The sequence below is a fragment of the Hemiscyllium ocellatum genome, chromosome 7, assembly GCF_020745735.1.
Source record: "Hemiscyllium ocellatum isolate sHemOce1 chromosome 7, sHemOce1.pat.X.cur, whole genome shotgun sequence".
Taxonomy (NCBI): domain Eukaryota; kingdom Metazoa; phylum Chordata; class Chondrichthyes; order Orectolobiformes; family Hemiscylliidae; genus Hemiscyllium; species Hemiscyllium ocellatum.
In genome coordinates this window covers 115,341,813-115,368,896 of record NC_083407.1, presented here as the reverse complement: position 1 = coordinate 115,368,896, position 27,084 = coordinate 115,341,813, and the positions used below count along the sequence as shown (strand labels likewise).

At 44.1% G+C, this 27,084-nt stretch overlaps 1 protein-coding gene across 2 annotated transcripts in view; it reads left to right on the top strand.

Moving 5' to 3' along the window:
* Positions 1-13,619: 13,619 nt before the first annotated feature.
* The window catches only part of lss (lanosterol synthase (2,3-oxidosqualene-lanosterol cyclase)), a 104,917-nt gene continuing 91,452 nt past the window's right edge, over positions 13,620-27,084 (top strand). The window contains exons 1-6 of one of the 2 annotated variants that reach the window (XM_060827705.1): positions 13,620-13,635; positions 15,439-15,607; positions 18,146-18,284; positions 18,784-18,892; positions 22,553-22,674; positions 25,850-25,946. In XM_060827705.1, the coding sequence (XP_060683688.1) occupies positions 15,575-15,607; positions 18,146-18,284; positions 18,784-18,892; positions 22,553-22,674; positions 25,850-25,946 (500 nt within the window). In that variant the 5' untranslated portion in view covers positions 13,620-13,635; positions 15,439-15,574. Of the gene's footprint in view, positions 13,636-15,438; positions 15,608-18,145; positions 18,285-18,783; positions 18,893-22,552; positions 22,675-25,849; positions 25,947-27,084 lie in introns of those variants that run through there. The other variant, XM_060827704.1, reaches the window with a different exon arrangement.

Here is a 27,084-nt window from a genome sequence, read left to right as displayed (position 1 = left end):
GTCCAAATACCTGAAGCCCTCCCTCCTACACCATCCTTGCAGCCACGTGTTCAACTGCACTCTCTCCCTATTCCTTGCCTCACTGTCACGTGGCACCGGCAACAACCCAGAGATGACGACTCTGTCTGTCCTAGCTTTTAGCTTCCAGCCTAACTCCCTGAGCTCTTGAATGACCTCCCTACCCCTCTTCCTACCTATGTCGTTGGTGCCAATGTGTACCACGACTTCTGGCTGCACACCCTCCCCCTTAAGGATTCTGAAGACACGGTCCGAGACGTCTCGGACCCTGGCACCCGGGAGGCAACAAACCATCCGAGAGTCTCGCCCATGTCCACAGAACCTGGCATCCTGCAGATGAATAAAATAAAAAATGCTGGGCCCTCCATCATTCACAGTGGCAGACCTGTGTGGTTTGATCAGAATCACAGAAAGAAAAGAAATGAGACATAGGGCAGAATGACACTTCAATTCATGGATGCATCGTGAGAGGTGATATTCGAATTAGTCAGAAGCGGGTTCCGTCCCTAGAGAATGGTAGGCAGAGGCTAACATATATCACCATCAGGCCTGGCTGTAGGTCTCACAACAGTTATGTCTATGCTGAAGACAATGGACAAGGATGTTGTGACAATCAGGCAGGCTGTTGCCAATGTAGAAATGCAATAAAGTCTGAATAAAAACTTAATGTCTCCCTAGCACTGACCTGAAACTGGTATAGATCCACATTGACCAATCTAAAGCATTTACAGTCTGTGAAATGCTACAGTTTGTATTCTTTCCACTGGAAGCACCCCCAGAGCTGGATTTCATGCCCACACCACACATTGAAAGGTGGGCAACTTGTAAATTATGATGGGTCCATCAATTTTCTCTGCCCCCTACTCACTTCCCACCCCCTCTCCCATATTATTGAGGTCAAGGAAGGCATCAGGCATTTTGTGTGAAATACGGGAAGGCAGAGGCAAAACAGATACCATGGCAACTGTTACTGCATCAGCTACTGCTGAACAAGAGGGGGTACCATTTTCTTAGGGGGTGAGAGGTTCCCTATATCCTTCAGGTCTTGGTCAAAGGCAGCCTCTTGATTCGGTGCTCCCCCCCCGATTCCCTTTACAACCTGCACAATCCTCCAGGGTTAGATGGATGTGTCCAACTCCAGGACTCCTCTTTCTGCAGGTTCTCCTGCAGTCCCAGCCTTGATCCTGGCACTGGGACAATTGTAGAACCACCAGCCATTCCGATTGACCAGTGAGTGACCGGGAAGCTTGCCGAGATGGCAGTAGACATAGTCTATGTGGATTTCAGTAAGGCTTTTGATAAGGTTCCACATGGTAGGCTGCTCTGGAAGGTTAAATCGCATGGAATCCGGGGGAGCTGGCAAATTGGGTACAGATTGGCTTGATAGTTGGAAGCAGAGGGTAATAGTGGAAGGATGCTTGTTGGACTGGAGACCTGTGACTAGTGGAGTGCCTCAGGAGTTGATGCTGGGCCTATTGCTGTTTTTAATTTATATAAACAATTTGCATGAGAATGTACAGTCATGATAAGTAAAATACACTAAAATAGGTGGTATCATGGACAGTGAGGAAGGTTATCAGAAATTGCAGCTGGACCTTGGTCACCCAGGGAAATGGGCCGAGAAATGGCAAATGGAGTTTAATATAGATAAGTGTGAGGTCTTGCATTTTGGAAAGTCAAATCAAGAAACAAGTTTCATGGTAAATAGTAGGGCCTTAAGGAGTGTAGTGGAACAGAGGGATCTTGGGATTCAGGTGCACGGTTCTCTGAAATTAGGAGTCATAGGTCAACAGTGCAGAGAAGGAGGCTTTTGGCACACTGACCTTCATCAGTCAGGGCGTTCAGTATAGGAGTTGGGAAGTTATGTTGCACTTGGAGTATTGTGTTCAGCTTTGGTTACCTTTTTATAGAAAGGATGTTATTAAACTGGAAAGAACGCTGAAGAAATTTACAAGGATATTGCCTAGACTCAACAATATAAAGAGAGGTTGGACAGGCTAAGACTTGTTTTCTTTAGAGTTTAGGAGACTGAGGGGGGATCTTATAAAAGGTGCATAAGATCATGGGAGGCATGGAGAGGGTGAATGCACTCAGGGTTGGGGAATCAGGACTAGAGGGCATCAGTTAGGTTAGAGGAGAAAGAATAACGGAGAACCTGAGGGGCAACTTTTTTTCCACAGAGAGTTGTATGCATCTGGAATGAGCTGCCATGGAAGTTGTTGAGGCATGTATATTAACAACATTTAAAAGGCATTTGAATAAATACATAGATAAGAAACATTTAGAAGGATATGGGCCAAATGCAGGGAAATGGGGTTAGCGTAGACTGACGTTTTAGTCAGCATTGACCAGTTTGAGCCAAAAGGCATTATTCCGTGCTGTAGGACTCTATGACTCTATGAGAGCCTCAGGTGGGATTCCCTCCCAAAGGGGGACAGAAGTTCCACTTTGAATCTATGATGCCCCCAGCATTATCTCACTGTGGAACAGCTACATTTTGAGTGGGTGAGCTAACAACTGACTGGAGAGATTGGGGTGGAATTTATTACCTGTTAAGGCAGTGCAGAGCTAGGAGGATTAGATTAAAATGACTTACAGTGTGGAAACAGGCCCTTCGGCCCAACAAGTCCACACCAACCCACCGAAGCACAACCCACCCATACCCCTGTATTTACCTCTATCTAACACTACGGGCAATTTAGCATGGCCAATTCACCTGACCCACACATCTTTGGACTGTGGGAAGAAACCGGAGCACCTGGAGGAAACCCACGCAGACACGGGGAGAACGTGCAAACTCCACACAGTTTGCACACAGTCCTCCTCCACACAGAGGAGGAGCACCATTCTGACAAAGCAAGACTCACGAGCACCCTCCATCACATCGATGTGCTTACCTTGGTGGGTGCTGTGCCACAGGTTGCACTGAGGGAGGCAAATGTAACATGTGAGCATGAGCAGATCCTGGATTCAGGAATTGTGGAGAGGTATCAGAATTATGGGAAAGCAACTGCTTATTCTCAGCTTGACATGTTTGCCTCAGGATTTGTACAAAGTCGATAGTTGAGGACAGGCATCAGTGGACACAGCGTAGGTATTGGCCACCATTTCTGGATGCAGTGTCGTTCGTTGTGCTGAGTATGAAAGAGACCATTGGTGTCATCAGTCCTGTAATATCTGAGGCATTCAAGAGCATGCCCACCTCTGAACTGAAGTTCCGTAAGTACATGTGGAACACAGCAATGGCCCATCTCTGAAGCAGTGGTCATCTATGCAAGTCACTTGGATACTTCGACACCACTTTCTCATGCAGTCAAGTGTTCTTCTACACTAGCAAACAGAGAACTGTTTTCCCGAGAGGAAGTTGGGACAGAGGGACCATGTCACTTGGACCTTTCCTCAAAATGACCACAGGCTACAGCTTCCAGCCATTGACCCCTCTGACCGAGCCACAAAGAACAATCTCAAATTATGTCCAATGGCAGGGCAGCTTTCAAAAGCCTCTCCCAATGTGTCAGAGCCCAAAAACAGACACACAATCCCCAGCTCTGCTGTAAGCATTGAGGTAACATTCAAACAAATTCGAGAGGCTGGATATGGAAAAGGTTTTTGTGACATTCAAGAATTTATTTGAGTGAATCTTCCAATGTTAGTTGCACATTGAAAACATTTATTTCAAGGACTCGTGTGTCATCTTGTTCTTATTAGTGTTACTTTCAATGTCATCCTGGTAAGTCTGCTGTGACTTGACACTGGTGGATGGCAATGCGATAAGTAAAATGTAACAGGTAGCCAGATTTTTGGAGTTTTCAGAATTGTTTGCAGATAGTGGTTATTTAATGCAGATATATGTTTTGCCACAGGACTCAGGATGGTATTTGTCCAATGATACTCTCCCAAATCCTGAGATCAACCGGCGTGTCTATTGAAGGAAAACTTCAGCACTTCAGCGAGATCTAACTAATCCTTTGTCTTGAAACAAACCGGTGATATCCATGTTCACAGATCCTCCAAGGCAATAGGACAGGTAGATAAGTGACTAAGAAGACAAACAGGATACTAGCCTTTGTTCGTCAAAGTTAAAAATCACACAACGCCAGGGTTATAGTCCAACAGGTTTATTTGGAAGCACGAGCTTTCAGAGCATGCTCCTTCGTCTGGTGGTTGTGGACTATCAGATCGTAAAACACAGAATTCTGTATCTAATGATCTTATACTCCACAAATTCTTTATCTTACGATCTTATACTCCACAACCACCTGATGAAGTAGACGTGCTTCGAAATAAACCTGTTGGACTATAACCTGGTGTTGTGTGATTTTTAACTTTGTACACCCCACTCCAACACCGGCATCTCCAAATCTTTGTTAGTTAAAACATTGAATCCAAGTTTAGAGAGGCTATGACAGAGATATGTAGCGTCAGTTATGGTTACCACACTCTAAGAAAGATGTGATTAACCTTGAGAACAAACAGTCATTATTGAACAGCAGTGCCCAAGGATCAGTATTAGTAGGTGCTATAGTTATGGCTGAAAGTATCACTCTGCAATGTATTGACCAAAGCAGAGAGGTATGATCCTCAAAATGACGCATGATACAGTGGATTTTAAGAAGACATAAAGATAATGAAGAATCCTAATTAATCGTGCTGGTCCCAAGTCTTAGTCCTGTGATAACTGTGTTAATCACAGATTCATTCAACTGTGCAGTCTTAGACAATTTATCCACTTCAGGGTAAAAGTGAGGAATGCATCAGAGTCTAGATTAGAGTGGTGCTGGAAAAGCACAGCAGGTCAGGCAGCATCAGCGGAGCAGGAAAATAGACATGTCAGGCAAAAGCACTTCATCAGAAATTCATCAGCCCTTCATTCACTTCAACTGTATATGTTAATTAAAATATTACCTTTTAATCACAAAGCAGTGAAGATTGTTGTAAGAGCAATGAATATAAAATTATGACTTTCTTTAGGTTTGGTGATGCAACACATTGAGGTCACTGGATAGAGTTGTACCTCCGTGTAATATGCCTGCATTGAGCTTTTTTTTTAAATAAATATTATATTCTCTTTTTGAATACCAATTTTCTGAAAAAGATTTGAATGAAACTTGACAAGAAGTATGATAATTAGATTAGATTACTTCTTCGGCCCAACAAGTCCACACTGACCTGCAACCCACCCATACCCCTAGCCTAACACTACAGGCAATTTAGCATGGCTAATTCACCTGACCTGCTCATCTTTGGACTGTGGGAAGAAACCGGAGCACCCGGAGGAAACCCACGCAGACACGGGGAGAGCGTGCAAACTCCACACAGTCAGTCGCCTAAGATGGGAATTGAACCTGGGTCTCTGGCGCTGTGAGGCAGCAGTGCTAACCACTGTGCTGCCCACATAGAGTCATAGTCATAGAGATGTACATAGGTAACTACCTTTGGAATGTCGATGGATATGCAGCTTACCCAATCAGGATATCTACTTACTAAAAACTGATATTTCTCATCAGTGTTGATTAGAGTAGATTACTTACAGTGTGGAAACAGGCCCTTCGGCCCAACAAGTCCACACCGACCCGCCGAAGCGAAACCCACCCATACCCCTACATTTACCCCTTACCTAACACTATGGGCAATTTAGCATGGCCAATTCACCTGACCCGCACATCTTTGGACTGTGGGAGGAAACCGGAGCACCCGGAGGAAACCCACACAGACACGGGGAGAACGTGCAAACTCCACACAGTCGGTCGCCTGAGTCGGGAATTGAACCCGGGTCTCAGGCACTGTGAGGCAGCAGTGCTAACCACTGTGCCACCGTGCTGCCCACAAAGTACAAATTATATCAGATGATAAGATCCAGAGAAAGAAAACTGCAACAGTCTTAAAGGTGCTTTGACAATTTACTCCCTTTAATTGTCAAAGGTAGTGTCTGATCAATGAAAAGTTCAGTAAAATCACTATGAAGTCCTAGCCGTAAGGCTGTACTCTTATTAGAGGAAGAGGACTGGTGGTGAGTTTAACCTGATGGTCACCATGCCATTGATCAGGTCCCTTCATCAGGACTGCGGAGGGAGGAGGGGGTTGAGAAATAAACAGAAGGATGGGGTTGGGGAAAGGTTGGTGAGATGGCAATAGGTGGATGCAGGTAGGGGATGATAGAGATTGGTCAGTGGGAAAGGTGGAGTGGATAGGTGGGAAGAAGGATGGACAGTTAGGTCAGGTCAATGAGGTTGGGTGGACCGGGAGGGCTAGACCTAGGATGAGGTGAGGAATGGAGAGATTTGGAAGCCGGTAATTTCCATGTTGAGGCCAGTACATGTGATCCAGCGTAATTGGCAAGTTGCATCCAAAATTGGCAAGTTGGATCCAAAATTGGCTTAGTTACAGGAAACAAGGATGCTGGTAGAAGAGTTGATAGAATTAACAGTATAGATGAGGATGGGGAATGAAAAGTAAATTTGTGGTTGACTGAAGGAACAGGTCATGGTTACAGGAGGACATGAATGCATTGCTCCGATGAACACATCAGTAGCAGATGGAATTTAACCCTGATAAACATGCAGTGATGAACTTTAGAAGAAGGAACAAGACAAGCAAGTGCTCACATGAATGCTAGAACACTAGGATAGACAAGCAGGAGGCTGGGAGAACACAGGCATCAGGAGATGGAAAAGTCAACGTTTCCAATGTAATCCTACTTTAGGAAGCTCAGAGGGGACTTGGTGTCCTTACTCGCAGATCCCTACAAGGTGGCAGGGCAGATTAATAGGATGATTAAGAAGTCATATGCAACACTTAACCTTTTTTAGTCAAGGCATAGATTACTCAAGCAGGGAGCTTATGTTGGACTAATGCAGAACTTAGTACTCAAGCTGTGGCCTATTTGGTGTGCAGTTCTGGTCTCCATATTACAGGAAGAATGTGGTTTCAGTAGAGTGCAGAGGAGATTCACCGTGATGTTGCCTGGGATGGAGCTCTTCAGCTACATAAAGGGATTGGATAAGCTTGGATTGTTTTCTTTCTGGTAGAGGTGGTTGAGAGGGGACTTGATAAAGAGGTGTACAAGATTATGCAAGGCATGGACAGAGAGAATAGAAAGCTGCTGCTCCTCTTAGTTAAAGGTTCAATATCAAAGGAGCACACTTTTAAGGTGAAAGGTAAGAGGTTTGGAGGGGAGGTTTTCACAAAGAGTGGTGAGTGTCTGGAGTGCACTGCCTCTGCAGGTAACATCGCAACTTTTAAAAAGTACTTCGATGCGCACTTGAAATGTCATAACACTCAAGGCTATGGATGTAGTATGGGAAAGTGGGACCCGTGTAGGTTGTGAAGTTTAAATGATCCAGACTCAAAGGCCTTTTGTGTACTATATGATTCTATGCCTCAGGTGAAGGGCAAGACCTTCATGGTAACCTCAGCAAATGAAGAAATTACAAGGCTAACAGAAGGCATGAGTGAAAAATATGTGGAAAGTTGGTGTACATGATTCCTGGGTTACTGGGACTGTCTCTGGGGGAGGTAGCCCCTGTATGATCTGGGCAGGTTGCACCTGAACAGATCCAGGACTGTGTTTCTTGTGGAGCATTTTGCTAGTACTGTTAGGGAAGGTTAAACTATCACAGCAGGTGTCTGGGAACCAGAAGAAGCATGTGCACTAAATGCTGGGAGATGCTGATAGCAAGCAAATAGAGAATAGTAAATCAGTAAGTGAAGTTGGAGTATTGAAGAAAGCAGTGAGTCTAAATCAGGGTTACACTGCATATATGTGCAGGTAAGGAGTACAGTAAATCAGATTGGAGACTTCTAGGCATGGTTTACCATGTGGAATAATGATGTGGTGATTAAATTAGATTAGATCACTTACAGTGTGGAAACAGGCCCTTCGGCCCAACAAGGCCACACCAACCCACCCATAGCCCTACATTTACCCCTTACCTAACACTACGGGCAATCTAGCATGGCCAATTCACCTGACCCGCACGTCTTTGGACTGTGGAAGGAAACCGGAGCACCCGGAGGAAACCCGCACAGAACGTGCAAACTCCACACAGTCAGTCGCCTGAGGCGGGAAACGAAGCCGGGTCTCTGGCACTGTGAGGCTGCAGCGCTAACCACTGTGCCACCGTGCCGCCCACGGTGATAACAGAGCCCTGGCCGAAGGAAGTCAGGACTTTGTGATAAATATTCCTGGGTGTAAGGTGTCCAGAAAAGATAGGATACAGGAAAATGATGGCGGGGGGGGGGCAATTTTGGTTAAGCAGAGCGTTGTACTGCAGGAGAAATAGATGTTTCAAAGAGTTCAAGGATAGAATCAATTTGTATCGAACTGAGGAATAAGGGTGCAATTAAATTGCTTGGTGTAATATATGGACCAATCAGCTAGTGGGAAGGATATGGAGGAACGGATCAGCAGGGAAATTATAGACAGGTCTAAGTATTATAAAGTCATTATAATGGGGGTTTTAATTATCTGTGAAGGGCATAGTCTGAGAATTATAGCCAGAACATTCATGAGATGTTCAGAGCACCTCTACATACAAAAAGGGTAGGTTATGGAACACTCTTTTGCAAATGGCAGTGGATGCTGGATCAGTTGTTAATTTTAAGTCGGGTAAAGTTTTGTTAAGTCAAAGTCATGGTGTCATACAGCATGGAATCAGACCCTTCGGTCCACCCAGTCTACGCTGAAATTAATCCCAAAATAAACTAGACCCACCTGCTTGCTCATGGCCCATGTCCCTCCAAACCTTTCCTATTCAAGTACATTTCCAAATGTCTTTTTTTAAACGTTGCCATTGTGCCCACATCTACCAATTCCTCAGGAAGTTCATTCCACATATGAACTACCCTTTGTGTTAAAACTTTGCCCTTCATGTCTTTTTAAAATCTCTCTCCTCTCATCTTAAAAGTGTGCCCCCTTGTGTTGAAATCCCCCATCCTGGGGAAAAGACATCTACCATTAACCCTGCCTATACCCCTCATGATTTTGTGAACTTCTATAAAGTCAACTCTCAACTTCCTGTGCTCCAATGCAAAAGGTCCCAGCCTCTCCAGCCTTTTTTTTATAATTCAACTGTTCCATGCCTGGCAACATTCTGGTAAATCTCTTCTAAGCCCCCTCCCCTTCTGAGAACTGGGTGACCAATATGGGCCAAAGACAGGTATAGGCATTTAGGCCACAGATTAGCCAGGATCTTATTGAATAACAGAAGGTGGTTATGGTAGGGGATTTTAACTTTACATAGACTGGGACTGCCACAGTGTTAAGGGTTCAGAGGGAGAGGAATTTGTGAAGTGTTGTACAAGAAAATTTTCTGATTCAGTGTGTGGCTGTACCTGCTAGAGAAGGTGCAAAACTTGACCTCCTCTTAAGAAAAAAAAAGCAGGGCAAGTGACTGAGGTGTCACTGGAGTATCATTTTGGGATCAGTGACTAATTTTAATAGTTTTAAAATCATGATGGAAAAGGATAGACTGGATCTAAAAGTTAAAGTTCTAAACTGGAAGAAGACCATTTTTGACGGTACCCTGTATAAGGTAAGAACTTTCAAATGTTGATTGAGGGCAGTTGTTCGCAGGAGAAAATGGGAAGCCTTCAGAAATGGGATAACAAGAGTCCAGAGACAGTATGTTCCCGGAATACTGGATGACAAGAGTAATTGAGGTTTTTATCAAGAAAAAGAAGGAAGCATGTGTCAGGTATAGACAGCAGAGATTGAGTGAATCCCTTGAAGAGCTTTAAGGCAGTAGGAGTATTCTTAAGAGAGAAATCAGGTGGGTAAAAGGGGGACATCAGATAGCTTTGGCAAATAAGGTTAAGAAGAATCCAAAGGGATTTTATAAATATATTAGGACAAAAGGGTGTCCTTAATAAATATATTAAGGACAAAATATATTAAGGACAAAACATCAGCAAGGCAGCCTATGTGTGGAACTGCAGGAGATGTGGAGATACCAAAAAATTATTTTGGATCAGTACTTACTATGGAGAAGGGCATGGAAGACATAGCATACTGGCATCTTGAAAAATGTCCATACTACAAAGGAGGAGGTGATGGATGTCTTAAAATGCATATAGGTATATGGTAGAATTCTGTGGGAAGGTAAGGAAGTGATTGCTGGGCTCCTTGCTTAAATATTTGCATTATCGATAGTCACAGGTGAGGTGCGGGAAGACTGGAAGTTGGCTAACTTGGTCCCACTATTTAAGAAAGGTGGTAAGGAAAAGCCAGGGAGCTATAGGCCGGTGAGCCTTACATTACTGGTGGGCAGGTTGTTGAAGGGAATCCTGAGGGACAGTATGTACATGTATTTGGAAAGTCAAGTCCCAATTAGGGATAGTCAACATGGCTTTGTGCATGGGAAATCATGTCTCACAAACTTGATTGAGTTTTTTGAAGAAGTAACAAAAAGGATTGATGACAGAGCAGTAGGTGTGATCTATATGGATTTCAGTAAAGCATTCGGCAAAGTACCCCATGGGAGGCTGGTTTGCAAGGTTAGATCTCATGGAATACAGGGAGAACTAGTCATTTGTATACAGAACTGGCTCAAAGGTAGAAGACAGAGGGTGGTGGTGGAGGGTTGTTTTTCAAATTGGAGGCCTGTGACCAGTGAAGTGCCACAAAGATCGGTGCTGGGTCCATTGCTGTTTGTCATTTTTATAAACGATTGGGATGTGAGCTTGAGAGGTACAGTTAGTAAGTTTGCAGATGACACTAAAATTGGAGATGTAGTGGACAACGAACAAGGTTACCTTGGATTACAACGGGATAGTGATCAGATGAGCCAATGGGCTGAGTAGCGGCAGATGGAGTTTAATTTAGATAAATGCGAGGTGCTGCATTTTGGGAAAGCAAATCATAGCAAGACTTATACACTTAATAGTAAGGCCCTAGGGAGTATTGCTGAACAAAGAGACCTTGGAGTGCAGGTTTATAGCTCCTTGAAAGTAGAGTCACAGGTAAATAGGATAGTTTGGTATACTTTCCTTTATTGGTCAGAGTATTGAGTACAGGAGTTGGGAGGTCATGTTGTGGCTGTTCAGGATATTGTTAGGCCCCCAGGGTTGGTGGATTTGAGCTATACGGAGAGGTTGAATAGGCTGGGGCTGTTTTCCCTGGATCATTGGTGGCTGAGTGGTGACCTTATTGTGGTTTAGAAAATCATGAGGAGCATGGATAGGGTAAATAGAAAAGGTCTTTTCCCTATGGTGAGGGAGTCCAGAACTAGAGGACATAGGTTTAGGGTGAGAGGGGAAAGATATAAAAAAGATCTAAGGGGTAACCTTTTCATGCAGAGGGTGGTGCGTGTGTGGAATGAGCTGCCAGAGCAAGTGGTGGAGGCTAATACAATTACAACATTTAAAAGGCATCTGGATGAGTATATGAATAGGAAGGGTTTGGAGGGATATGGTTCTGGCAGGTGGGACTAGATTAGGTTGGGATATCTGGTCACATGAACGAGTTGGACCAAAGGGTCTATTTCCGTTCTGTATATCTCAATGAATCTATGGTTAGACCCAGCTCTATAGGAAGGATATGAATAAATTAGATTACTTACAGTGTGGAAACAGGCCCTTTGGCCCAACAAGTCCACACCGACCCGCCGAAGCGCAACCCACCCATACCCCTACATTTACCCCTTACCTAACACTATGGGCAATTTAGCATGGCCAATTCACCTGACCTGCACATCTTTGGACTGTGGGAGGAAACCGGAGCACCCGGAGGAAACCCACGCAGACACGGGGAGAACGTGCAAACTCCACACAGTCGGTCGCCTGAGTCGGGAATTGAACCCAGGTCTCAGGCGCTGTGAGGCAGCAGTGCTAAACACTGTGCCACTGTGCTGCCCATATGGAGAGGGTATAGAAGAGACAAAAATAGTTAAAGGGTTGAGACACTTCAGTTACAATTATTAATTAGAAAAGAAGATGAAGAGGAGATTTAATAGAAATTTTCATAATCATGAGAGGTCTGGCCTGAGGGGACGTTTCTGCTCTGAAACAGATCAACAGATAGAGGCCATACATTTGAGGAGATATACAAACGAAACAAATGTGAGGGGCATTTTTTCCACAAACAAAAACAAAAATAGAGGCAGACCAAGACCATTCAGTCCTTCAAGCTGTCTCCACCATTCAATATGATCAGGGCTGATCATCCAACTCAGTACTTTGCTCCCACTTTCTCCCCCACTTGAAGTATGGGAGGCACGGTGGCACAGCAGTCAGCACTGCTGCCTCACAGCACTGGTGACCCGGGTTCAATTCCCACCTCAGGTGACTGTGTGCAGTTTGTACATTCTCTCTGTGTCTGCGGGTTTACTCCAGGTTTTCGGTTTACTCCCACAGTCCAAAAAATGTGTAGGTAAGGTGAATTGGTCATGCTAAATTGCCTGTAGTGTTAGGTGAAGGGGTAAATGTAGGAGAATGGGTCAGGATGGATTGCTCTTCAGGAGGTTGGTATGGATTTATAGGGCCTGTTTCCACTCTATAAGTAATCTACAGTCATTTAATACCCTCCTACACTACTTGATCCCTCTCCCTAGCCTCCTACTGTGTCTTGATCCTTGCACCTGGTTTCTCCTCCATTTGCCTCTCTACCCCCTACCCTTGAACATAAATCACCTCTCTAATCCTCCCCTTGATCCCCTTCCTATCTACCCCCAGATCACTCTCTCTATGCTCCTCTCCTATTCCCTCAATCACCCTGTTTCAACTCCAATTTGTAACCCCTCCACTGATCCAATCCCCTGTGTAGCCCTCCCTCCAAAACCATATCTACACTGCATCCACCAGTACCTCGATCCCTCTCTCTACTCCCCTCACCCTGCCCCAAATTCCCTCTCTACCCCTTCCCCTTTAGATCTCCCTCTCTACTCCTCCTCCCTTTCGATCCCCTAACTCAACCCTCTTCCTTGCCACTTGATTCCACCCCCCCCCATCCACTCCTGCACACTCGAACCTCTTCTCCACTCCCTCCTTCTAAATCCCCCCTCCTCTCCATCCACCCCCACCCCTCTGCCTCGCCCCCAAACCCCCTCTTCCAGCCCCTCGATCTCCCTCTCTAGCTCCTCGACCTCGCTCTGTGAACCCTAGAGTCCGCTGTACAGACCCTCCTTTACAGTCTCCCAGCCCCTCGACCCCCCCTCTGTAGCCCCTTGATCCCCCCCCCCTCTGCAGTCTACCGCCCATTCAAATCCCCTTTCCCCAGTCTGCTAGCCCCTTGATTCCCCTGTCTAGCCCCTTGACCACGGCTCCCCCAGTCCCTCTGCCCCTCGATCTCCCTCTGCACCCCGCTGGATTCCCCTTCCTGGCCACCCTGCACAGCTCCCCACTGTCGATCCCCTGCTTCCCGGTCGCAGTCCATTGGTCAGCCCTGAAGCTCCATTCCTCGGGCTGATTGGTTGCCCGTTTCCATGCCTACCCGGCGCTGATTGGTTAGCGACGTCCGGTCCGCGCGTGACGGGACCTCGGGGGGGCGTCGTAGGGCCCCGCCCACCGAACGGCCATTGGTCGCTTGGGAGGCAACGCGTGCCTCCGATTGGTGCCTGTCCCTGGGCTCATGGTCAGCTGATCTGATCTGATCTGGTGCAGGAGGATGGAGCGTGCAGCTGGGTGAGAATGTGGAATGTATTATATTATATACAGAAGAAAAATGATCATATGCAGAATAAATCGTAGACCATATTTCATACAGAGAAATTATAGTATAGGATAGATCATAGACTGTATGCTATAGGACATGCATTGCGTATATCAGAACACAGCAGATACTGAGTATCGCATGGAGAATATTGTTGAGAGGTTTCAAAGGCGCTTGCAAGGAGCAGAATGGATATTTATATAGGTGGTTATTATTACTAGAGATTGTAATCGAAAGAGGGCAATATATCTAAAGCGTTATTATACTTATCGAGACATTGATATAGAGAGAAGGTTTTATAGGGTGATATATAGACGATTTTACTTACACATATAGGAGTTATATATGCATAAGAGATATGGTATATGAAGGGTGATACAGATTGTTTATATGTGTATATCAATTTATATAGGCAATAGAGGACAGCACGGAACTAGATACAGTCTAAAGCTTCCTGTGCTGTAAAAGCTATTTCCACAGTGGCTCTATAAAACACTCCCAGGACAGGCTTCTTGTTGATCTAACTCTCTCTTAGAGTCATAGAGATGGACAGCATGGAAACAGACCCTTTGGTCCAACTCATCCACGCCGACCAGATTCCCAACCCAATCTAGTCCCTCCTGCCAGCATCCGGCCCATCTCCCTCCAAACCCTTCCTATTCGTATACCCATCCAAATGCCTCTTAAATGTTGCAATTATACCAGCCTCCACCACATCCTCTGGCAGTTCATTCCATACACGTACCACCCTCTCCGTGAAAAAGTTGCCCCCTTAGGTCTCGTTTATATCTTTCCCCTCTCACCCTAAACCTATGCCCTCTAGTTCTGGACTCACCGACCCCAGGGAAAAGACTTTGCCTATTTATCCTATCCATGCCCCTCATAATTTTGTAAACCTCTGTAAGGTCACCCTCAGCCTCTGACGCTCCAGGATAAACAGCCCCAACCTTTTCAGCCTCTCCCTGTAGTTCAGATCCTCCAACCCTGGCAACATCCTTGTAAATCATTTTTTTTAGATTACATACAGTGTGGAAACAGGCCCTTCGGCCCAACAAGTCCACACCGACCCGCCGAAGCGCAACCCGCCCATACCCTTACATTTACCCCTTACCTAACACTACGGGCAATTTAGCATGGCCAATTCACCTGACCCGCACATCTTTGGACTGTGGGAGGAAACCGGAGCACCCGGAGGAAACCCACGCAGACACGGGGAGAACGTGCAAACTCCACACAGTCAGTCGCCTTGAGTTGGGAATTGAACCCAGGTCTCAGGCGCTGTGAGGCAGCAGTGCTAACCACTGTGCCACTGTGCCGCCCTTGTCAAGTACTTGTCCTCAGGATAATACAATAATTGTAAGAAGTGTGAATGTAGGCTGACTAAATTCCACTTCCTCACCCTACAAGGGTGCTGTTGCAGTCTGATTCTTCCTGAGCTGAAATGAGCCAGTTTAGCGCGCACAGTGATGAAATCTAGAGCATTCCTTAGCCCTCAGCCTCTCACTATGTTAGCTGGCTCATCCGTTGGAAATTTGTAAAACATACATCTGTTTCAAAAAACTCTGGCATTAAGAGAAGTGGGACACTTCCAAGGAAGTAGAGTAACTTTCCTAATGTGTGCATGAATTTCTTTGCAGTAGTGTGCAACTGGCATTGAGGATTTGGACAAAATCAAGTAAGAATACCCAAATTACAGTCTGTGTTTTCATATCTGTGGCAGGGTGAATGCTGGGTTTGTGTCAGGTTTGAAGGATATGTATTTCTACTGTTCACAGGTGTTTGCGGAGAAGAGGTGGCCCCTATAAAACTGAACCAGCTACAGATTTGACTAAATGGAGGCTGTCTAATGTTGAGGGTAGACAGACGTGGAAGTATATTGACTACAGAGAAACAGAAGACAGGCCACAGACAATGCTGGAGCTACATTCATTGGGGCTTGACACTGTATGTACTTGTATCATTAAGAATTTCTATTTATTTTGTTTTCAATTCAATGTAGATATCCATAATGCTTAGCACTATTGCCTCACAGCACCAGGGTCCCAGGTTCAGTTCCAGCCTGTGTGGATTTGCACATCTCCCGTGTCTACGTGGTTTTCCTCTGGGTGCTCCGGTTTCCTCCCACAATCGAAAGATGTGCAGGTCAGGCGAATTGGCCATGCTAAATTGGCCATTTTAGGTGCATTAATCAGAGGGAAAATGGGTCTGGGCAGGTTACTCTTCAGAGGATCGGCATTTTAGTTACAAATGAGGCACTAAAAGAACAAAGTCTAGGTTCATATTTGATGTAAAACCTCATTGCTGTGTCTTTCATCTTCTGAAGTGGTTGGTTTGATAGAATGATACAGAGTAGGAGACCACCATTGTGCCAGTACTATCCACTGAAATCCTTTCTTTGTAGCTCTGTAAATGTGTCTCCTTCATCTACATATCTTTTTTTTCTTTCAATGCTGCAGTTGAACTTGTATCCTTGACCCTTTTCAGGAAGTGGATTCAGACCACAGCAACTCATTGGATTAAGAATGTTTCATTGTGTCACCTCTGTTCCTTTTGCTGATTAGTTTAAGTCGGTGTCCTTTGCGAACTGACACATCTGTCACTGAAACCAATATCCCTTTATTTCCTGATATCAAAATTGTTCATGATTTTTCTGAGCGCCCCAATCAATTATCCTGACTTTCTTGGTTTGAAAGCACATCTTCTAGTCTCTTCACATAACTTGGACCCCTGATCCCTGATGTTAGAGAAAATCCACTTTGCAACTTTTCAAAGGCATTAATATCTTCCAAAGTCACTGTCCAGAAGTTGTTGAAACACTGTTTTTATCATCAACAAAGGAATCCCTTTACCTGAGACTTTGATGTGGCCCACCTTGTACTACCTGAGTGATCTCAGCTGGACTCCCCCATGATGTCAACAGCCTCACTAGTAGTTTTAATTTTGTATGTTTTCATTTACAGTGAATGCTTAAGCCATTATCCTATTGGTGTGTTGGGATAAGTGTTGGTATTTCCCTGTTGCTGTGTGATCACCAGGAATTAAATATTCATCTCCAGGGCACCATGTCCCTGTGAGTAACCTGCATTCAAAAGCATTGTTTCACTTGCCTCAACAATTTTTTGACATCTAAAAGTCAACATTCAATCAAATAACAGATCGGGATGAAGGCTCAGTTTGGCTGGAGATGAGGAATAGTAAGGGAGAAAAGTCACTAGTGGCAATGTCTTTAGGCACTCGAACAATAACCAAAATGTAGGGCGGAGTATTCAAATGCTTGTGCTAAAGGGATGACAATGATCATAGGTAATTCTAATCTTCATAGACACTGGGAATATCGGATTGGTAATGGCAGACTGGATTAGGAGTTCTGAGAATGCTTTCAGGAGAGTTTCTTAAAGCAGCCATTTCAAAACCAAACCGAGAGTAATTTCTATCAAGCTTGATATTGTGTATTGCGACGGAATTAATTAGTGCCCTCGATAAAGGCACCAGTATGGAACAGTGATCATAATATGATTGGAGTTTAACTTGAAAGGGAGAAGAGAAGGTCTAAGACTAGTATTTTAATTTTGATTAAAGGCATGGAAGCTGAGCTAGCTGAAGTGAACTGGGATACTAGGCTAGGGACTATATAGCTGAAAATGTGTTGCTGGTTAAAGCACAGCAGGTTAGGTAGCATCCAAGGAATAGGAAATTCGACGTTTCGGGCATAAGCCCTTCATCAGGAATCATTCCTGATGAAGGGCTTATGCCCGAAACGTCGAATTTCCTATTCCTTGGATGCTGCCTAACCTGCTGTGCTTTAACCAGCAACACATTTTCAGCTGTGATCTCCAGCATCTGCAGACCTCATTTTTTACCCTAGGGACTATATACAACAGAGAAGAAATGGGAGACATTTAAAGGGGTATTTCAGATCATTTGGAATAAGTGTAATTTTACACTCACAAGAAATAGAAGTGGTAGCCCCACCATCATCCCTAAGGAATTTGAGGAATGCACCAATCTTAAAGAAATGCAGATAACTGCACAGAGAGAAGAGATGATTGGAATTAGAAGGGGATAAAATGACTAAAGTAATTAACCAATGATAGAAAGTTAGCTACAAATGTAAAAATCGATAGCAGGAGTTTTTACAGGTATTCAAAAGGAAAATGGTAAGTAAAGTGAATAGAATAAGTGAAGCAAATATAATTAATCCATTTAAGAGGAAAGGGAGGCAGGCAACTACTGACCAGTTAACCTGCTGTCAGTTCTGGGGAAGGTATCAGAATCGATCATTCAGGACGTTAATGCTCAAATCTCTATACTCAAAGCCCCCTGCCATCTGTACATTGATCTTGGGAACAGTGGGGTTTGTGTATTCACTCCTGTACACATACCCTTAGAATGGGGGACAATGGGGTTTGAGTTTGAGCTTCAGTGAATATAATTTCTGTGTTGGAGTAAAAACATTCCAAGCATTTCATGCCTGTTTTTCAGAGTAAATTTACCGGGAATTTACCAAGAGCTGCGACACCAAAAGAGGCAGTTCTGCAGGGAATGACATTTTATGCAAAGCTACAAGCTGAGGATGGACATTGGGCTGGGGACTATGGCGGACCCCTATTTCTTCTACCAGGTTAGTCGGGAAAGTTACAGAAACAGACCATGGATACATTGCTGTTAGTCATGCTGGTTTCTGATCCCATCTACACTAAGGGAAAACTTTGCAGAGCAAGCGACCCTGCAAACCCCACACTATCAGTGAAGAAGGACTAACAACACACTGGAGAATGGAGGCATTGGGATATGATGTGTAGTGCATTGAGCAATTATTTCAACTGCTTTTTTCTGTGTATCGCGCTACATCACACCCTGTAAATTATCGGGAAAAATAAGGAGTGGAAAGGACATGATCCACTTTCTTGAGGCTTTCTCTCTGGGCTGGGGAGATGACTTGCATATTTTCTGATGCCACTTCTGACTGTAGGGAATACTGACTTCAGATAATTGTGGGGCTGTCCATCTTAATCCCAGAAAGATTCATTCAGTCTTGGGTTGAATATAATTCACCCTAACGTGAAAGCAGAAATGAATTTTAAAGATGAGTAACTTTGTTAATGATTCATATCTTTTAGGGCTCCTGATTACCTGTCATGTGGCCAAAATATCATTGTCAGAGGCTCAGAGGAAGGAGATGGTTCGATACCTGCGCTCAGTACAACTTCCCGATGGCGGATGGGGGTTGTAAGTGTCAATTAATTTGTAACAAAACACAGAATAGGGAGATGGGGTTTGTTCTAATGTTAACTGGTCTTTCTTTTGCACTCCTTTGGTGTCTTGGGATGAATTCTAGTCTAAACTAGAAGGTGATGGGAATCTGGAGCTCACTGCCTGTAAAGGTGGTAAAGAAACTCTCACAACATGGAAGAAATATTTAGATGTGCACTTGTGAAACCACAACATACGAGGCTATGGGCCAAGTGCTGGGAAAATGGGATTCAGATAGTTAGGTGGTTGTTTGTGACCAGTGCAAACCTGATGGTCAGTGGGCCTTTTGCTGTGCCTTGGAGCTTAATAACTCTAAAAGCCACTTAGGCTCAGGGATGGACAGCTATTAATGTTCACTGATGACTTAAATTGCTGTGATTTCCGAAGAATATATATTATATATTCTGTCGGTGCTGCTGTAATGCGATAATTCTCATGTAATCTCCCTTTATAAGAAAATCGCGTAATAGCCACACCATTTAAATTAATGGGGCCGGAATTGTGTTATAGCCATTACAGGTAAGGAAAGTTTACGTCCTACAAATAAAGGTCTAAATTCTTCAACCTCGTTGAAGGAACACATGTTATGGCAGAACGGACAATAGTCTACGGTAGCAATTCTGGCCTGAAATCATTATTTTCAGCAAGGAGCGCCCCTCCCCATGCCCAGACAAGTGATCCGATTGAAAGGAATTATCATAGTATCTTCAAAGGGACTAATCTCCAGATTACTCCCATGCTCATATCAGTGAACAAAGGAATAGAAGAGTAGAGCAGGTGAATATGTGGGCTGGGGTGAGAGTGCAGGAGGGAAGCTTTCAATTTCTGAGATTCTAGGATTGTTTCTGGGGAAGGTGGGAATTGTACAAGTTGGATAGGTTACATCTGAAAAGGAATAGTATCAGCATCCTAATGGGAGTGATTCTATTGCTGTTGGGCCAGATTTAAAGTAGGTTGATAGCAATACTCCCTCTAACTTTTGTTTTCCTCCTAGTGCTGAACCTGCAAGGTGTTCCAAAACCAGCAAGGGGATGGAATTCTGACAAGTAGTTCAGAGGGGAGAGAGACCAGTGATTGAATTAGAAATTACTGTCGATGGCAGAGGAAATATGGACCATGTAAGGAAGAAGTGAGTTTAGCAAGACTAAATTGGATATATTTCAGTGCAAGTAGCCTGGTTGAATCAGGAACTATTATTGCAGCTGAAGAGTACAGTTAAGACGTTCACTTTTACAATAATTAATGTGATTTGACGAGTAGAGATGGCTGGGCCGGTGATGCCTTGCATGTGGGAGCTGGCGGAAGCTCAGAGTGCAGGGAGGTTGAGTGAACTGACCACAGCCACTGTGGTCCAGAATTCCATTCAGGTAAGATGAGAAAAGTGAAATAGAGTAAAAATATGGTCGAATGTAGTTAGGGGTATTAGACACTGTTCACTGCAGCAATGCTGAATTGCCTACCTGGGTGTCGTCTCTTCTGAGCTGCAGAGGAGTGGGAGGGGAAGGATCCAGTTTTTGTTGCCCACACAGGTATCAACAACTTATCCAGGACTGGGAAAGAGGCTGTGCTGAGAGATTGCAAGCAGCTCAGGGCTAAAATTAAAAGTAAATTTAATAATGTCTGGAATACTTCTCCAGATCACCGGGTACAATTGGTGTAGGGTAAATAAGATGGTGTAGGGCAGAAAACTCATGGCTGAAAGATTGGTGAGAGAGAGGTGGGTTCTGATTCATGGCACCAGGAGGGAGGAGATCACAATGTTGACCAAGGAATTGATTCCAGCAGTGAGGAGAGACAATATCTCATAAGCATCATCAAATGAGACCATTTGAGTCAAATAAACCAACACAAAAAGGGCAGACAGGCTCTTGAGTGTGTACTTTCAGCCTCAAACATTCAGGGAAAGGTAGATGATCAAGTATGAAACCGAATTTCAGGCAAGTTTAAGACCAAACATTAACTGGAATAAATTGTGTCCAAAGTAGAGAGAGAGCAAAATTCTTCAGTTGCATCTCAGAAAATGTTTTCAGCTAGTACGTAGAAAACTCAACAAGGGAGGAAATGTTTCTGGACCTAATATTCAGCACTGAAATCTGCTAGGTGGCATTTTGGAGTAGCAATCATAACCCATTTAACTTAGGATACTTACAGAAAAGAATAAGAACAGGTTGCAAGTAAACGTTCCAAACTGGGGAAAGGCTAACTTCGCTAAGATTGGATATAATTTGCCCCAAGCGGACTTGGTGTAGCTCCTTGTAGATGAAACTGTGTCCGAACAGTGGGAGGTGTTCAAGAAGGAAAACAACTTCTGTAAAGACAAAGAATGGGAGCAAGGGTAGAGAACTCTGCATTTCATGGGACAGAAAGGGTGGGTTTAAAGTGGGGGAGAAAGGAGAAGCAATGACAGATGCAGAGGCTCACTACAGCAGAGTCTCTCAGAGGAGTGTAAAGAGTTCAGGAAGAAAACTTAAAAAGAAACTTAAGGAAATTAATAGAGTGCATGAGAAAATATTGTTGGGTCCAATTAAGGTCCAATAAAGTAAAGAACAGAGCCCATTGGGGACTATTGAGGTAAGATGTGAACCCTGAAGACATGGGAACAGACCTTAATGAATACTTTGCACAATGGAAAAGGACGACACAGGCATAGATATCAGGGTGGGGGACTGTGACATGTCAAAGAAATTTAAACTGTGAGGAGGTACTAGTGGGGGTTAGCAGCCTTAAAGATGCATAAATATGCAGGCCCATATGAGATGTAAGGACACAAGGGAAGAGATTTCATGGACGTTAGATGTCAACATACTGTTATGACAGGTCGTGTTTGACATACTTACTGGAGTTCTTTGAGGACATAACAAGTGTGGTGGATTGAGGAGAGCAAATGGATGTTGTATACTTAGATTTCCAGAACGTGTTCGGTAAGGTGAAGCATAAAAGATTCATCCACAACATAAAGCATGGAGTTGCGGGGAATGTACTAACACGGTTGTCCTCTGCTTAGCTGCTTGTCCTAAAAGCTCATTGACTCGTGATGTTTAGGAAAAGGAACTGGCTGCCTGAGCCAGCCTGTGATCCACACGTACCTCCAGTCCCATGCTAATACAAAAGCATAAAACTGCACATGCTGGGAGTCTGAAATAAAAGAGCAGGCCGTACTATGAATACTGAGTAAGCTGGCAGAGATTTGTGGACAGTAGCAGAGTTAATGTTTCACCTTGACAAAATTTCACTAGAACTTCACATATTCTGCTGGACTAATGTTTCATGTCCTGTTCCAACATAGTCCTGGTTGCTTGGCATAAGCAATAAATGCCATGCTGCCAAATATACTCCAGACTTGAGCACCTCCGGCTGGGGTTACTGACTAATGCAGACGGAAGCCATCCTGTTGTACACTGCACGAAGATTAGAGTTAATCCGAAAGGGAGATGAACTGTTGATATTTTGTCGTACTAAATTCCATTGAAGTTTCTGAGCTGTCCATTGACTCTGCTTTGCAATTTTACCAATGCCAGAATCAATGCTGGTGCTCAGAAGTTAATGGTAAAGATGTAACTTCTCTCATCTTCCCTGTTGTAGACTTGTCTGTACCCTCAAGCCAAATGTTGACACATGTTTTGATTTGAATCCTAGGCACGTGGAGGACAAGTCAACAGTGTTTGGAACAGCGTTGAATTACACAGCCTTACGAATACTAGGTGTCGGACCAGATGACCCTGACCTGGTGCGGGCAAGAAATAACCTTCATGATAAAGGTCAGGCTTCCAAATAACTAATCACAATGTGCAAGGAGCTTTCTTTTTGCTGAGGGTTCGTAGCTGCCTGTGTTGAGCGGATTAAGGAACATTGCTCCATAACAATCAGTAAAAATTTAAATTCTTGGAACTCTCAACAGTCACTTCCTAATTAATTTGATATAATAAAACAGTTTAAATCGTGAATTTGGGAAAAGCAGCAGTGGATGCAGTTGGCTCCTGCAACGACGACAAACAGAAAGAAAGAAAGAGAGTGTCAACCTTCTTAGGTTTTCTAGAATGTAGCTTGAATTAGCACAGTTCATGATACATCCGATTTATCAAAAGCTGAGAGCAAACTGGTAAGCTAATAACACGGCAAGGAAATGATACCAAGAGGAAGCAAAAGATGCCAGGAAATTACAATGGAATAGTTCTACAGCAGGAATTGGACATATGAATCAGGAGGAGGCAGGCTGGGCCACAGGGCAGGGCCAGGGAGTGGAAAGATGAGCAGAGAGGGCAGCTCGGAGTGGAAGGGGGACATCTTGTATTGAGGCTTGAGACCAGCAAGGGTGAGTCCCTGGTGAGAGGGTGGAGTGATGTGGTGGATCAAGCTTAGGGAACAGTGGAAGAGGTATCCGAGCCTGGGGGAGATGTGGGAAGGGTCTGTCCTCCTGTATAGAATGAGGGCCATTGGAGACAGTCAGCCAAGTTAAGAATGATTAATGAGAGGCCGAAGTGACATGTTAATTCTGTTCACACATGGGTCCATCTGAGGGTGTTGGCTGGCAGGATCCGTACAGGGCTTGGAATTTCCCTACATGATACTAATTATTCTCAGAAAATGCACCTCAAACAGAATGCCTTTACATTCTCTGAAAGAGGATCAGCTCAGCCCGCAAGATCACTCATGTCCCTCACAGTAATTGGACACGTAAGTGAAGTTTCCATTACAAATGAACAAAAAAACGCAACATTATTATTTCCACAATCAAAATGCCCCGAACTCCCTTCTGACACTCTGTGCATAGTTTCCATGAGATATACCCGTCCAACTAATGAGAGTGGACATATGAGTAATGTGAAGCCGATGTAACAAGAAGTATTTACAAGTAAAATTTTATTTGAAATACACCCGTGCCACCTTTGTACTCTCAGGCCTTGTGTTAACAGCAGTAGTGTTGCACTGGGAAGCATTGGCTTGTGGAGCATCCCTGTTTGTCCAGGAGGCTGCTATCAGGGTCCACCTGCAGCTTGTGCCTGATGGTGGTTTCAGCACGGAATAACGTTTCTGTACTGTCTCCCCTGAAATTTGGCAGCAGTTTAACTTTTAGCTGAAACTGCGTGAGGACCAGCAGAAAGCAAGAGCATGGAATTGACATCCTCTTCCTGTTTGGCCGTTGGGAACACAGCACTATGGTTAAAATTCCACCCAGTCTCCTCCACCCTCTCCCAGCTCATTCCTTCCATGGGCTCCATTGTCCGCTTCCTGAGTCGTCCTACAGTTCCACCCCACCCAGTTTTGAGCAACTCAGTTTCATAAATAGGAATATCGTATTTTGTTCCAATAGAATTCCTGCCTGTTTTGATTCCGCTGATATGACTGACTGCTCAGTGCTGTTCGCCTCCTGCTCTATCTCTCTTCCCTTTCAGTCCTTATATATGTGTCACTCTTCAGCTCTATACTTATTCTCAAAATCCTCTTTTTGCATCTTACCAGCCCCAGCTGATCAGAGCACTGAGAAATTCATGAAATCCCGACAGTGTGGAAACAGGCATTTGACCCAAGTCCACACCGACCCTCCTAAGAGTATCCCACTCCTCTTCCCCTACCCTATTTCCCTTGACTGATGTACCTAGCCCGCACATCCCTGAACACAGTGAGAAATTTAGCATGGCCAATTCACCCAACCTGAACATCTTTGGAATTATAACCAAGATAGACCAGTTACATTCTCTCTGATTGAAACTTTAGTTTGGTTTTACTTGTCCCTTTCCATATCTGTGGCATTTGACGTGATCAGCTATGCCATCCTCCACTGCAAATCCCTTTACCATGGTGCTATTTATTTCTACCTAGGATTGTCCTCTACCTTTTCCTTTCAGTCATCCACATGCCAGTCCTAAAGTGATGGACTACAAGCCTAAAGTGAGATTTAATTTTGACCAACATCCACTCTATTTTTGGCTCTTGAGTCTTCGATTAACAATGATGGAGTTCGACATTAGAAAGGTGACCTGGGTTCATCTTTCTTGGGTTCAACTCTGCTCACAAACATGGTTACGTGTGAGCTAAAGTTTCCTTCAGAATACAGTTCTGCTCTAATGCACCGGTTTGATTCTCATGCAATCTCATGTTTTAAGAAAATCGTGTAATAGCCGCACTATTTAAAGTAATGGGGCAGGAATCTCATTATAACCAATACGCACTTTAAAACTCTGCGCCTGAGAAACGTTGCCCCCAATTTGTCAGTTGTGTTATAGCGAATATCTGTGTAGCAGAATGATCTGTTTCATCAAGAACCAAAACAGCGTGCACCTGTCTCTTTTGTCAGTGCTCTCCATCTGTGTTCTCAAGCTAAGTTCCTCTGAGCAACATCTCTCCAACCTGTTTTGGTCCAGAATCAAATTTCAAAATCTGCATCCCATCCAGCATCTAACCTACTTAGTCTTTCCTTAATATTAACAGTTGCCTCTGCAGCACGTTTCCTCTTACTGTAATCCTTATTTGATTAGATTACTTACAGTATGGAAACAGGCCCTTCGGCCCAACAAGTCCACACCGACCCGCCGAAGCGTATACCACCTAGACCCATACTCCTACACTTTACCCCTTCACCTAACACTACGGGCAATTTAGCATGGCCAATTCACCTAACCTGCACGTCTTTGGATGGTGGGAGGAAACCAGAGCACCCGGAGGAAACCCACGCAGACGTGGGGAGAATGTGCAAACTCCACACAGAGAGTTGCCTGAGGCGGGAATTGAACCCAGATCTCAGGCGCTGTGAGGCAGCAGTGCTAACCACTGTGCCACCCATGTGCGAAGCTGAAATGAATGAAAGCTTTCTCTGTTAATTTATTGCCCCATAATCCTTGCTCTTCATAAAATGAAACCTGCATACAGTGTGTGAAATGATTTGTGCCTACAAATGTTTAGTAAGGATTAATAATTGTCTACAATGGGTTTCAGGTGGTGCTGTTGGAATCCCATCCTGGGGTAAATTCTGGTTGGCAATTCTTAATGTCTACAGCTGGGAAGGAATGAACACCTTGTTTCCGGAAATGTGGTGAGTCTTGATCAGCAACTGAACTGCTCAATAGTCCTGAGAACGCTCATTGTTTCTGAGGAAGGATCACTCCACCCGAAACATTAACACTGATTTCGCTCCAGAGATACTGCCAGATCTGCTGAGCTTTTCCAGCAATTTCTATTTTATCTCTGAATTACGGTGGCCACAATTCTTTTGGGTTTATTTGCTTGATGGTTCATGTTTGTGCAGTCAGTTTGAGAACAGGAGATACATGCAGTGAAAGCAAGTAGTAATAATGACACAATCTCAGCTTTAGCATGAAACAAAATTGGATGAAAGCAAGAAATTATTTCTAATTCCTTCATAAGTATATGACATCTCTAATGAGGGAGGATGTGATGTTCAATTCGGTTTGTGTATTGAAGCAGGGTAAGCAACTTGAAAATAATTAACTGTCTCTGATTAAAATGAATGATCATAGATAGCCCTGGGATTAAAGCATAAACTGCTGCAGAAACTCAGTAAATCAGGCAGCATCAATGGAGAGAGGAACAGAGTTAATGTTTCAGGTAGGCTGTGACTTCTTGAGAACTGAAAGGAACTGGAAAATGATGTCTTTTTTTAAATGCTGATAATGGAGAGGGAAGAGGGGTGGGTGGAACAGATGGTGACGTTGCCCAAAACAAAAGTCAAAGGAGTGCTAATAGTGGTAAAAGAGAGCTAGAGATGTCAGGTGGGTATAAATGTTAGGTGTGTAAAGGAGAAAATGGTTCCAGTCTGCTGAGGGCAAAAAGATACAAAGAAGACATGAGTTGATGATGGAGCTGTATTGTATAATGAAAATGGAGAACACAAGTCATGTTCTGAAACTGTGGAACTTCATATCGACTGTGAAAGGCTATAAGGTGATGTTCCTTGAGATTGTGTTGAAACGTTACAGCAGGCCCAGGACTGAAATGTTAGTGTGGTACCATGATGGTTTACTGAAACACCTGGAAGGTTGAGGTCATTGTTGCAGATAGAGAGGAGGTGATCTATAAAGTTCCTTCTGTGCTTGACCTCGCCACTGTAAAGCAGATGACATTGCAAGCAGTGAATACGGTAGAGCAGATTGAGTGAAGTGCAGGTAAATCACTGCTGCACCTGGAAAGTGAGTATGGGTCTTTGGTAGTGA